The 12,782-nt window shown below is 42.7% G+C and overlaps 1 protein-coding gene across 1 annotated transcript; it reads left to right on the top strand.

Moving 5' to 3' along the window:
- Positions 1-607: 607 nt before the first annotated feature.
- LOC103904062 (neuropeptide-like protein C4orf48 homolog) lies at positions 608-10,468 on the top strand. The gene is made up of 5 exons (XM_009285405.1): positions 608-680; positions 2,848-2,987; positions 4,861-4,949; positions 9,863-10,121; positions 10,186-10,468. The coding sequence occupies exons 2-4, from the start codon at positions 2,864-2,866 to the stop codon at positions 9,932-9,934; spliced, it is 285 nt and encodes a 94-aa protein (XP_009283680.1). The 5' UTR covers positions 608-680; positions 2,848-2,863; the 3' UTR covers positions 9,935-10,121; positions 10,186-10,468.
- The last annotated feature ends 2,314 nt before the right edge of the window (positions 10,469-12,782 follow it).

The raw sequence follows: 12,782 nt of genomic DNA, 5'->3' as shown, positions 1-12,782 counted from the left end.
AAAGGGGAACAGAGGTGCAGGCTGGAAAAGGGGAGTGAAGTTTACTCTGAGTTCCGACTCAAGTTCCTGGCAGCCCTGAGACTGGGATCACAGAAACACCCAGGAAAGCAGGCATGGGTGGTTATGACCCCTGTAACTCAGAACCATTCAAATGGCAGATTGTGCACTGAACAATTCCTGGCCTTCCCCAAAATCTCACCTGTGACGTGTCCTGCAGTTTCTGAGTGCGATCCCATGGTTCTTCCCGGTTTCCCATAAAGCAGGTGTAATTTGTCATGGTTATTTTCAGGCACTAGGGAAGCAAGTTGCTTGAATCAGGCACCACATCCAGCTGAGCAGACTTTGGGAAAACCATTTAGCAGACTTCAAGAGAGATGAATCAAATGGCCCGGCTTTAAAAACCTTACCCGGAGCAGGTAAGTCACTGCTGGAACTCACACGTCAAAGCAGAAACATCCTTCCCCAGACCTGGGAGACACTGCCTGTTCCTCTTTAAATCTGTGCTGTGTGCTGCAGTGCTCTGCATTGTTGCCATGGCAGAAATCTCCCCATAGTAATAACCTCTTTCAGAGAAGGTTAAAAAGAGGCAGTGCACATGCTCAGAAATGCTGCACTTGTTCTGTTAGCAGTTTGCAGCGGCCATTTCAAAGAGACCGTCACAAAGACAAGAGAGAGATCAGGTACTGATATTTTTTTCCTTTGTTAGAGGGGATTACTTTTCTCTTTCACAGAAGTCCGTGCACAGATCTGCCTCCGTTCCCAGTTGCACTGCAGAGAGAGACCACCCTTGAAGCCTGTTGTGATTATTCCTCGCAGACAGCAAATTCCCACAGAATAACTAAGAGGCGGTAGTTAGATGTGGCCTGAGGTGACTGCTGCAGTCAGGGAGCAATTATTTTGCAGCGGGGCTCACATATGAAGCTGAGCTGATGCTGGGGTGGGTGATGTGTAAGGTACCCTGAAGAAGTTTAACAGCGTATCTGCTATGTTTTGTTGAACCTTTCTAGCACTCATAGTCAACTATGAGAATAACCTTTGCTCCTACTGACCAGGAGGCTTCTGCATTAGGTGCTTTCAAAGGAGGCTGGTATTATCCTAATTTACTGTTACTTGGAGACACTGCTGCATCCTGTTGCAAAGCCTGGTGTCTTTGATTGTACTTGCTTTGATTGCAGATCACCATTAATTAAAACAGAAAACCCAAGCCACTTGTTATGATTTTAATCCCTTTATTTTAAGGATTGTAGAAATAGGAAGGATCACATCAGATCACTTCTAAATAGTGGGAGGGATAGGAAGCCCAGTTCTGAGGTTATAGGAATTACATTACCAGATCTATTTTTTGGTGTGGGCCCAAATATATCCATGACTCTACGTGTACGTGTGTGTCTCTTGCTTCTGAACCATTCCCTACTCTTATGTTTAGGTTGAGGTGCACAAGAAGGGGATGTGTATAATGCTGCTCCTTTCCCGGATCAATTGCTGGTTTGCACGTGCTGCAAGTGTTCGTGCAGAATTTGCAGCTTCGGATTAGCTGTGTCTGAAACGGTGGATTGCATATATCAAAGAGCAAGCTTGTTCCATTCTGTGTTTGTGGCAAAATGGGGAAAAACCTTTCCTTTCCTGCCTCCCTCTATTGCCCTTCCAAATATGAAATACAAGTTGGTTTGGGGAGTGCTGTACACTTGCATTCAGCACGTGCAGATTTGATTTTCTTATGCAACATCTTTTGCTTAGTATGCACCGACTTAAAAATCAGGAAGAGACAGAATGTTGTCCTGCTTTCCTGGGTTCAGCTAAAGAGAATTTTTATGTGGATTTTATTGTCTTGCTACAACTTAACTTTATTTGATTCTTTTTTTCTTCCATTTGAACATACAGGAACGGAACGTAAACTTGGCTGAACTAAGGACCACCCTAGCAGTTTGCCAGGATCCTTGAGGCTTGGATTGAAATCTGTAATAGACAGTTGCAGCTTGAGCCAGTCCAAGTTTCCCATGTTCCCTCTTGATCCAAACAGCCTACCTGTTGGATCAAGAAAATGCTTCATTTGAAACCCGTGTACTTATCAAAAATTTTACCTCTGTGTGAAGGGGAGGTGTTGCTGAACCAGACTGTACCTATCTTCAGGGCATGGTGTGGCCTGGCTGTGATGTTCAGGAACAAATGGATGGCTGCAAATAAGTCTGAAGCCCAGATTAGGAGGGGAAACAGAAGGTCAAAGAGTTTTGATGCATTTACCGTTAGAAATTCTACCTATGAATTTGTGGAGGTTTAACAAAAGTCTTTTCCTTCAGCTACTTTCATAAAGGAGTAAGTTTTTATGATCAGTGTGGCGCGTAGTTAATGATAACAGTTAGCTTTAGTTATTATACTTGTGAAAAGATGGTGCATCACTGAAGCAAGTGAGTGGGTAAAATTTTCATTTCCAGGTTCAGGCCTGTTTCAGCCAGCTCTATAATCCCCGCAGTTTTGATCTCGAAGTCTAACAGTGAACCAGCTGTCCAGATTCATGTGCCGGTCTGGGACTGTGTAGTTAGAAAAAAGATTGGAGTCACAGAGCAGGCAAAGTTGCTGGCATCCTGGCTTGCAAATGAAACCAAAAACTGTCTAGGGACTTCTGATCTTCTCCTTCATGTCTAGGGACATTCTCTCCCAGTTGGGTTTTACGTGCACTGCTGGAAAAGTACAGAGAACTACTGTCCACGCTCTAGATCTTCTGATATTTTTTTTTCTTTCAAAGGTAGACTGCCAATGCTTTAGCTGTCAGGAACATTAAGTTCTTTGTAACAAAACCTTGTACCTGTAATGTTCCTCACTGACTTGTTTGTGTCTCTTGATAAACAGAGAAGCAATTCCCAAGATGCTGGCACCCTGCCTTCTGAGAAGAGTGGTCCTTACAGTTCCTTTAGTTTTTGTGGTTGCACTGCTTCTCACAAAGCCTGTTAGATCTGATCAAGAAGCGGGAACAGCCGTACCAGCTGAAAGTACGTACCACCCTGCAGTCGCCTCATACAGCTTGTACTGTAGTTTTAATGTTGCAGGACTTGATACCACTGAAGCTTGTCCAAATAATTCAAACTATTGTGCACGTCTTGCTTATGATGTTTTAAAATCACAAGTTGATAGCATACCAGTGCTGTTTTTCTCCTGCATCCAAGGCTCTCCACTCTTGTACCCTTATCTCCTGCCTGTTGTTCTCTTGCTTGTACCTGAAATGTGCCACTGTTCTGTACTTTTTGTTTTGTACAGCCCTTTCATTGTGTTAGCTCTTTCTATGCCAGGAGTCACCCTGTTTGCTTTTCAGAGACATTCTTGAGACTTGCTTTTTTCAACTGACATTGTCTGTTCATTACATCTTTCATTCTTGGTAATGTCTACTATATTAAAGTCAGTAGTTTTTATTAAAAAAATTCACAACAAAGATGCCAAGAAAGCACACTTTATCAACACTTAGTCTTGCAGTCTTCAACCATCTAATTCTCTTTTGCTGATCTGTGTTGAGTTTAGCGTACATCATAAACATAATGGCAGGTCCTTGCATCAAGTGGTTGATGTGGAAAATGCTGTCCTCTCCTTATGTCTGGTGCATATATAATAACACTAAGGTTGGGTGGTCGTACAACAATGAAAGGAGGTCTGTAATACTGTTCAATGTTTATTTTTATCTCGGTGGTCGTACAACAATGAAAGGAGGTCTGCAATACTGTTCAATGTTTATTTTTATCTTTTTTTTTTTTTTTCTCTAGCCAGTTAAAGAATTTGGCAGACTCCTTTTCTGCAGCAGGCAGGATTCCTGTCTGCTGGTTAGCACACAGATCATGAGCTGGAAGCTCATACTCCAGCTTATCAGAGGCATGTAGTAATCAGTCAAATATCAAGTGTTTGCAAAATAGGCTGACAGACACTGCAGGATTTTCCAACATCACTCTAGGTTTCATCCTCTCTTCCTTACCAGACCTCAAAGAGCAAACTAAACCTGTGCTCAGAATTTCTCACTTGCGCAATATTTCCTATGAAGTTGTCAGAGAGGCACAGGCACTGAGAAGCAAATAAGAGCATATGTAGAGCCTGATGATTCGAAGACGTTTCATCATGTCTATATTTGTTCTGTCTCAGTACTGCTATCTGTTAGGGCACAGCTTTGTGTTACATGATGATCAAGGCAAAGCAAGCCTTGTGACCTTCAGTCTGGATATCTAGATACGGGAATACTATCTTAAACACTGCAATTAGTCCAGAATGCAGCAGTTCTGCTTATCAGCAATGCCCACTAATGACAGGGCATTGTGTTTATCTGCTGCTTGCTTCACCAGCTTTGGACAAAGCTGTATCAAATTCAAAGTTAGAGGCTAAGTGATCTGTCTTCGTGATAATGTAGTCAATTTTATTCTATTAGCTTTCTATTTAGAGCTCAAGTTCGTGAGATTAGGAGACAAGATTTTCCAGGGAACAGGTTCATGGTTTCAGAGGTAATTTCTGAAAAATCTGAAGATGAGGTTGAAAATGTGCTCAGCGTTGGTGGAGCAAAATGAAAGACTCAAGTTACGGGTTTAGTGTTTCCACACTATGAACTGTGACAAGAGAAGGACGAGGGGAACAGCAATAAAGGAGGAAGAAAATTTTTAATGCACATTTGTTGAAGTAATTCTTTTGTCATTGAGAGACCGGGTGGACCATCATGATGGACCACTTAAAATAACCTGGATTGTTCAAGAGTACATACATCAGTACTCACTCTGTGGACTCTTTTCTGTAGCTCTTCCTCATACTCAAAATCACTGTTTATTCCTTCTACTTAATACTTCATGCCACATAGTCATGATTCTCTACTAAATGCTCTACTAAATGCTCTCCTAGGTCGTCCCTGTGTTGATTGCCACGCGTTTGAGTTCATGCAGAGGGCTCTGCAGGATTTAAAGAAGACAGCATATAATCTAGACACGAGGGTAAGGAAACATTCAATTTCTTTTTTTAATATGGAAGAAAATGCTGTGGATAAAAATAGATAAGGTGGATGGATTTTGCACAAGACAGTCAACTGTACTGTCCTATCTTCTAAGGTGAGACTGGGTAATTACATTTCACCTCTCTATGCAATAATCTGTGGAATTCTTCTGCCTTGGGGTATCAGGGACACTAGGAAGCTTAGGAAAGAGTGAACTGAAAGTCCTCAGCCCTCTATCCTTCTCTTGCTGAGTTACAGCCATTAGCGCTGCTATTCTGCTGAGCGCACACCTTTGTTTTTATGTTCGGGGGAGTAAGGTAAGAGCATCATTTATATTTATTACCCAAAAGGAGAGAGCCAGCTCAAACAAAAAGCCTACTGAAATAAAATACTCCCCTGCACATGCTTTTACCCCTGGGGAGAGGCTAAGGGAGGAAACATAATCTCGTAGATACTTTTTATATTGCTCTGATTCCATAATGATGAAAAATGCCACAAAGTAGAACAGCACAGGGAACGAAACTTGTTTGGCTTGCAGTCAGTGTGGAGAATTTGCCAAGGTTGGTATCTTCCTTCTGTGAGGGAAGTTGAATCTGTCTCTTGCTACTGCAACCTGCAATCTGTGACTAGCTGTATCCCAGCTGCTGTCAGATAGCGGTGTCTCAGGAGGGTAGCTTTTTCCCCACCTCCTGTGTACCCTGTAGCTGAAGTGCTATATCTACACTCTTGCACAGATTTTTCAACAGAAGGTGCTCAAACTTTTTTTGCTGTTCTAATCTATGGTCAAGGTTGTTCACAGTTCAAAGCCTGCAAACTGGTATCTTTGAACAATGGTTTGAGGTAAGTCCAAGCAGGGTCCATGATGTTTGGGTGAAAATGCAGGTGCAGGAATGAAGATGCCTTTAATTGTGACATACTGCAAAAACCAAACAAACATTCCAGCACAACCAGATTGGTATGTAGCACATTTACAGTTAAACAAAATCTGTTCAATAATTATGGGTCAAATGTATTTTGGGCTCCTTCATGAAGAAATCTTGTTAACGAATACATCTGCTGAGCACTGTATACAGCCCAAACAAGATGTTCAGATTGTGCTGTAAAGTAGTTCTAGCACACCTTTTCCTTCTTTTACAACCCTTCGAACTTTTCACCAGCATTTCTAAATCTTGATTAAAAAATACCTCAACTACTAAAATCTTCTCTGGTTGTCTGGCTATGGCAGTGACCTTTATGACACCTACAGCTTGCAGACCAAGAGAGAAGGTTTATAAAATACAGATATCCAAAGCAGGAGTAGCAGTAAGACCCCCAGAGATAGCAACTGTGTTTTAATACTTTTTAAAAAATAAAAATAAAGGACAGCCATGGAGAGGAAATGAGGATACAAAAAAGGTTCAGTTGAGAGGATTGTCCTATTATTGACTTTCACAGTTGTAGATTTGACAGCAAGCCTGAAAATGTGGCTCCATGATATGTTCTCACCAAAACAAACCTATCGCTTCCTTATCACTTTAAAATCTAAATAATTTAATCCATATTGAGATCCTTCAGTGCTTCTGGACTAGGACAGGCCTATTCCAGTCATTAAGCTAGGAATTCTGCCTACATCTTCAAAAGGCATGGAAACATTTAATAGTTGAGGGCTTCTTGGAACTGCCTTCTGCAGCGTTTCAATTCTTAGTTTTATTATTCATCTGTGGCCTAATTTGATGCAAACTGGGAGTTTTAAGACAATTGCTTTCAGCCACATATATATTTTACATTTGACTATTTTAGTCTGTTTTGCTGCTTAGTGGGGCAAATGTTTCTGTCCCCAAAAATACAATTCCCTTTGTTAATATTCCCACTGGAGACACTAATTTCCTTGAAAAACTCTCTTTTGTTTGCAGGCAAGATTTTTAGATGATGACTAAGCAGCTCCTAACTGTGTTGGAGGGGGAGGGATTCCCAAAAGCTTAGAGAGGAAATTCCCATTTAATTCCTCCTGCAAATCTCACCGTGCAGTTCTGTACAGGGGAAACCATATAGTTTTATTGCACAACTCAAGAGTTTTCACACTTAATTTGGCCCTGTGTTATCTGCATGGTGTCTCACAAAGCAAACTGGCTCTAGCATAGGTCACATCATAACCTTTTATGGGGGCCATAGGCTATATCTCCTTCCTTTCTCAAGACTAGACATTCTTGTAACCTACACTGATGTGATGATCACTTACTGATTGACAGGCTAGCTGCATTTTACTCATGTGGTAAGAGAAGGGTCACAGACCACCTCTGAGAGGCTGGCTACTATCCATGCACATACCAGATCTGTTTGCCCCCCTGCATACTGTTTTCCACCCTTCCGTTGCTGCTGGCCCCTTGGAGCAGGCTGCAGGTTGGATTAGTTGTTTTAACAGCAGTAACCAACTCTGGGCAATCTTTTCTGGGGATATCTGTGATTCACCACTTGGCCAAAGTGCAGTATGTGGCAGGTGCAGCTCTGATCATGAACTAGGGAGAGGGTTCTTGTACTGCTGGGAGGGAGCTGCTACCATCAAAACCATTCAGCCAGTTCACAGCCAGCTCCCTACTGCATCTAAAAGCTGCTCAAGACAGAGGCCAGCAGGGAGCAGGCCATAAAACAAATCCTGTAAAACAAATCCAGTCCATGGGCTACACAGTTCACTGTAAGTCTGCACTATAGACACTTATTTTCAAAATTCCAGCACGTTTTTCAGAGTTAACCAGCGGACATTGCATTACAGCCTTAAAGAGCTCAGGGCCTGCATTTTTAGCTGGAACTTATCAGCTTTTTTGTAGGTTCAGAATCTGGACCCTGCCCTGTTTGGTTTTTTCTGTTTTTTTTTGTTTTTTGGATTTTTTTAAAACGTGCTTTATCCCACCAGGGGATAATAACAAATCTCTGTGCAAATGGTTTTGTGATCATGCTCACAAAACAGTCAGCAAAGCTGTATTTAGTGCCATTCATTTTGTTCTTTATTCCTTTCTAAACTGTCAATGGTTATTTGGAATGTTCAAAGCACATTAATTTAGATGTGCCCATGAAAGTAAAAACAAAGGCTTGGAAATGTTATTAAAGATATATAAGATGGTAAGCAGCCTTGGGGCTTAGCTCCAAAGCTGTTGGCATGCTGTCAGCCTCCCTTATTCAAACTATTGCAAATGATGTCAAGGAGATGGTTAGAAGGTGGTGATTTGAGTGTCTTTTAGGTGATTAGCAAAGTCTGATCAGATCTTTCCAGTTCTGCAGGGCAGCTGAAACAATCAAAAGCGATACCTGATTTAATACAGAACCACAAGGCTGTGTCTAGTGATTTATCATCTGGGGAAAAAAAACTGGAAAAAAAAGATAGCTTTTCCTGTACTAAGAAGGCAGGTGGTAAGCAGGGTGCTTCAGCCCAGCTCTGCTCTAAGTGCCTTTAGCTGGTGTGGGTCAATGGATAACACAGCTTTTAAAACACAGCCTTTAATCACGTGGCAATTCCATATCATACAAAAATCACAAGACAGGCAGATTAAGGATGGATTTCACTGGCATTTAGAGCTGGTAGTGTTCATAATGCCCTTTTTTTGTGTAGCTGGGGATTACACCAGTGGGGATTAATTTGGTGAGTGGAGTTCCCACAGCTAGTGTGTCCCATGACAATAAGGAGGAAGTCCTCTCTTGGATCAGACTGATTCTCAGATACAGCTTCAGCTCATGATAGACAAACTGAGATGAAGATATGATGTTGATGTCAAACAGCTCTGTGCTCCATCATGCACCTACTGAAGTCACAAGTGCTCCAAACAGCCAGGAAAACCAAACTCTGTGTGTGCTAGAGAGGAAGGATTCCTAAATTTCCCTTATGCAGCCCTGCTGTCCCTTCCCTGGTCCTCAGTCCCTTCTCGCACAGGTAGGCTGAGAGGGTGCAGGCCTTTCTGATCATACCCAGCTCCAGCTCTGAGAAGTTCCCAATCCGCCCTCATTGCTCCAGAAAATCCCTGTGGGCAGCAATGATCACCTGATATTGATGAACCCCAGTTCAACTGGGGGACCTCTGCTTTCACCAGTTTGGGACCCCTTTCCTTAAAGAAGCCAGCAATCTCATCACATGTTTCAACTGTGACGGCTGTATGCCAGCTCAGCACCTGTTGTCTATTTTAGGCTCCAACAGCATATTAACAGTAACAACAGTGAAGCAGAAGAAGTTAAAACAGAAGTAAATTTCTTCACTGAGAGGGTGGTTGGTCACTGGAACAGGCTCCCCGGGAAGTGGTCATGGCACCAAGCCTGTCAGAGTTCAAGAAGCATCTGGACAACGCTCTTAGTCATATGGTTTAGTTTTAGGTAGTCCTGTGAGGAGCTGGGAGTTGGACTTGATGATCCTTATGGGTCCCTTCCAACTTCAGATATTCTATGATTAAATTATGCCTTACTTTCTCTGTATAACTTTCAACAGTGAGTCCAGGCTGTAATACTCTAAATTTAATTTTTTCAGTCTGTTTTTAAGTAAAAAGAAAACTTCTGACAGGTTTTTGGGGTTTTTTTTAAGCCTCTCATGGACTTGAGAGCTTATGTTCCAGTTTGTGCAGTTGAAGTAAGATTGTAAGAAAGACTAATAACGTTAAACAAAAATAACAGCACCCAGACACATACTGAATGTACTAATGTGAAAAACATGAATGTGTGCCAGACTGAATTTTTCCATGTCACAGGAAGTATTGCCATGTTGATATGCCAATTAATCACGCAAAAGCTAAATTATTTAGCAGAGCAGTAAGAAATAACTCTGATTTTTACCTCAAGCCTCATCTCATACAACAAATTCCAAATCTTAAAACAAAAGTAAAATGGATCTTTCTTTGGGAGCTAGTTAGTTTTACAGTGCTGACACTTGTTTCTTGATGTTTGCTTTCCCTCTTATAGACAGAAACTCTGCTTCTTCAGGTGGAAAAGAGAAATCTGTGCGACTGTGTAACTGCAAATCTGCTGAACTGAATCCTGGAGGCCAGCTAAGGAGTATCACCTGTTCAGTGGTTTTTAAAATGCAGCTGTATAAAATACAGCTGGAGTTCATGTTGCAAGCATGCATGCCCCAATATACTGAGGAAACTGGGGGGCTGTGTCTTATGTATTTGTCTGTTCTGTTTTTTTTTAAAAGAGTACCCTCTTTTCACATCCACTGGTTTATGTATTTGTCTGTTCTGTTTTTTTTTAAGAGTACCCTTTTTTCACATCCACCATCTGAGCCAGTAAGGACTCAATTCAGTAAATCTGTTACTTGGTATTAGAGTGGGGGAGAAATGTGCCTGCTTTGTTTTTTAAATCAGAGTTGGCCAAGTGTAACCCACAAGATAAATATGGCCAGCAGTGCTCTAGAGACACTTGCAGCTGTTTTTTGTCTCTAATATGAACATATCTCTGTGGCACCTTACCCAGTTATATGGAGACAGGGAATTGTGGTCTCTGTAGGCTTTGCCTGTGTATTAAAGATGATGGAAGTCTTTTCTATTTGTTGTCTGCACTGTGACCACATTCATGCATGTTGTAGTTCTGTCAGCTGTTATGAGGTATGTGTCATGAGGAGGTATATGTGTGCTGTAGTTGGACCAAAACGGTTTATATCTTAGGGCTGAGTTTTCTGGTATCCTGCATAAGAGTATTGTCTTAATTAAAACCTTTAGTTTCTTCCTCTCCTTCCCTGGACAGTCCATTCTTAACCCACTGTATCTCTAAATAGCTTTATCTTAGCAGGTCAAATGGATAGAGTAGAAAGGAGAATAAGGGTATGACTAGGCAGCCTTGCCAGTTCCGGGTATACCAAATGCTACCACCAGCAACTGCTCAACGTCACATTGAAGAAAGCTCCGAGCAGTGCCAAGAAGTTTCTTCATGAGACTGCTCCTTATTTTACTTTAGGTGAAACACAGTGGTTAGGTCACACATATTTGGTCCATTCTGTGATGGACTGAACTCTGAACATTTTGGTCTTTCTTTGTAGTCCTTTGAAAGTTTAGGTGAAACACAGTGGTTAGGTCACACATATTTGGTCCATTCTGTGATGGACTGAACTCTGAACATTTTGGTCTTTCTTTGTAGTTGCCTTTGAAAGCTGCTTTTTTTGTTTCAGGCATGAAGAAAGACTTGTGTACCTGAAAGCTGAGATGACTTTTATCCTCAACTCTACCACTTTATTCTAAGATACGTGTCCACTCACAAGTCTGAATTAGGCTGAGCGGTTTGAGTAGATGCTCTGAGTTTGTTTGATGTGATTTAGGGCCGTCTTGAACCACTCCAACAGTGGGGCTGTGGGGTGCTAACCTGGCTTGGGGAGTGGATGGGAGGTGGACATCTGAAGGCCAAAATCTCTTCAGCTGATTTTGGAAGAAAGTGCCTGCCTGCGGCCTTACTTCTCTGACTAAACTGGTGGGACTTTGCTGGAAGTGGATGAGAGAGGAAACACAACTACTGCTCTGCCAGTGCAGCTGTAGGTATGGTAACAAGCAGCTGGGGGAGTAGGGGAACACGATAGACAGCCTCAGTGGCTTGCCAAGCTTGTCCAGGGCTTGGAAAACCAATTCCTGCACGCTGAGAAGTGCAGCATGCCCTTTTGCATGGGTCCAGAACATAGGCCAGCACAGAAGCTCAGTATGAACTGGAGAGGGGATTCTAATGTTATTTTTCCAAATTCCCTCAAGGAGCACCTGTGGTGTGTGTTTTCCACTAAGCCTGTTCACACAGCATGGGAGCACTGCCACTGCTCATATCTGGCTGCTGGGCAAAATAAGAGTAACTGCAAGCCTCACCAGCAGCTCCACTCCTGGAGAGTGGGAAGGGGCAGCAGTCCTTACTCATGCATGGCAGAGTATTTTCTGGACTTCTTGGAGCAAAGCCTCCTTTAGAGGGCTTCAGCTGATCCTGGCTGTAGCAGAACGGCTTCGCAGAGCTTCTTGGCTTTTGCTGTACTTGGGTCATCCCCGTCTTGTGCTAGCTTGGCTTTGTTCCTCTGCTTTGCTCTGGACCTGCCTTGGCTCTCCTCTCCAGCGCGACCTCCTTTCCCCCTTCCAGTCTGGCACTGCCCTCTCTCTAGGCCCAGGGATTTCTCGGTGAACCCCTGGCCCCCTGTCCTGATGGCTCTGTGTGTGGTCACTGCAAGTGTGGGCAGTGGGGCTGATACTCCTCAGGTCAGCAGTCCCTTTACATCCAACTGGCAGCACTGCAGGAGCAATGAATGGCACTCCAATTTACCATGAAGTGAGTGAACACGGTGCCAAGCAACACTGATATCTCATTCCCTGTCCAGTGAAGACATTGTGGGAAGGGCCTCTTTTTACCTGGGAAGCCAATATTCCCATTGCAGAACTTGGAGAAAGTCCCAGAACAGTTTGGTGGTGAAAACTCTGCTCCCAAAGCTGAGTTAATCCATGGACTGTCCAGCAGGATGCTGTAAGCTCACCAGCTTGTTATAGGTGTGGACAGGAGCCCGGCCATGGTCAGCTGCTGATTTTGCCTGGCGTTGAGTAATAGATGTTCTGGCACAACTGGAAACACCTGTAGATCTTGATGAATTTTTCCCTTGGTGTCTGCTTGAACAAAAGAAAATCTGACCATGTGGAAATACTTTCCTTCAGTCATTTTGCCACACCTCTACCTCCTGATTCACATCACCATAACTGGGGTAGTGAGATACAGGACATAATAGCTGTTGCTATTGAGAAAGCAGCCAGGAGGGGAGTAGATGGGGAAAGGGGAATAACTTTCTCATTCTATTCCTCAGAATCTGAAAAATTAAAGATTCCTTTCAGTCTGCAGAAGATCCATTAGAACCAGGAATTTCTTAGCGGAA

This window comes from Aptenodytes forsteri, unplaced genomic scaffold (assembly GCF_000699145.1).
Source record: "Aptenodytes forsteri isolate BGI_AS27 unplaced genomic scaffold, ASM69914v1 Scaffold88, whole genome shotgun sequence".
NCBI classification, from domain to species: domain Eukaryota; kingdom Metazoa; phylum Chordata; class Aves; order Sphenisciformes; family Spheniscidae; genus Aptenodytes; species Aptenodytes forsteri.
This window is presented reverse-complemented; position numbering and strand designations above follow the sequence as displayed.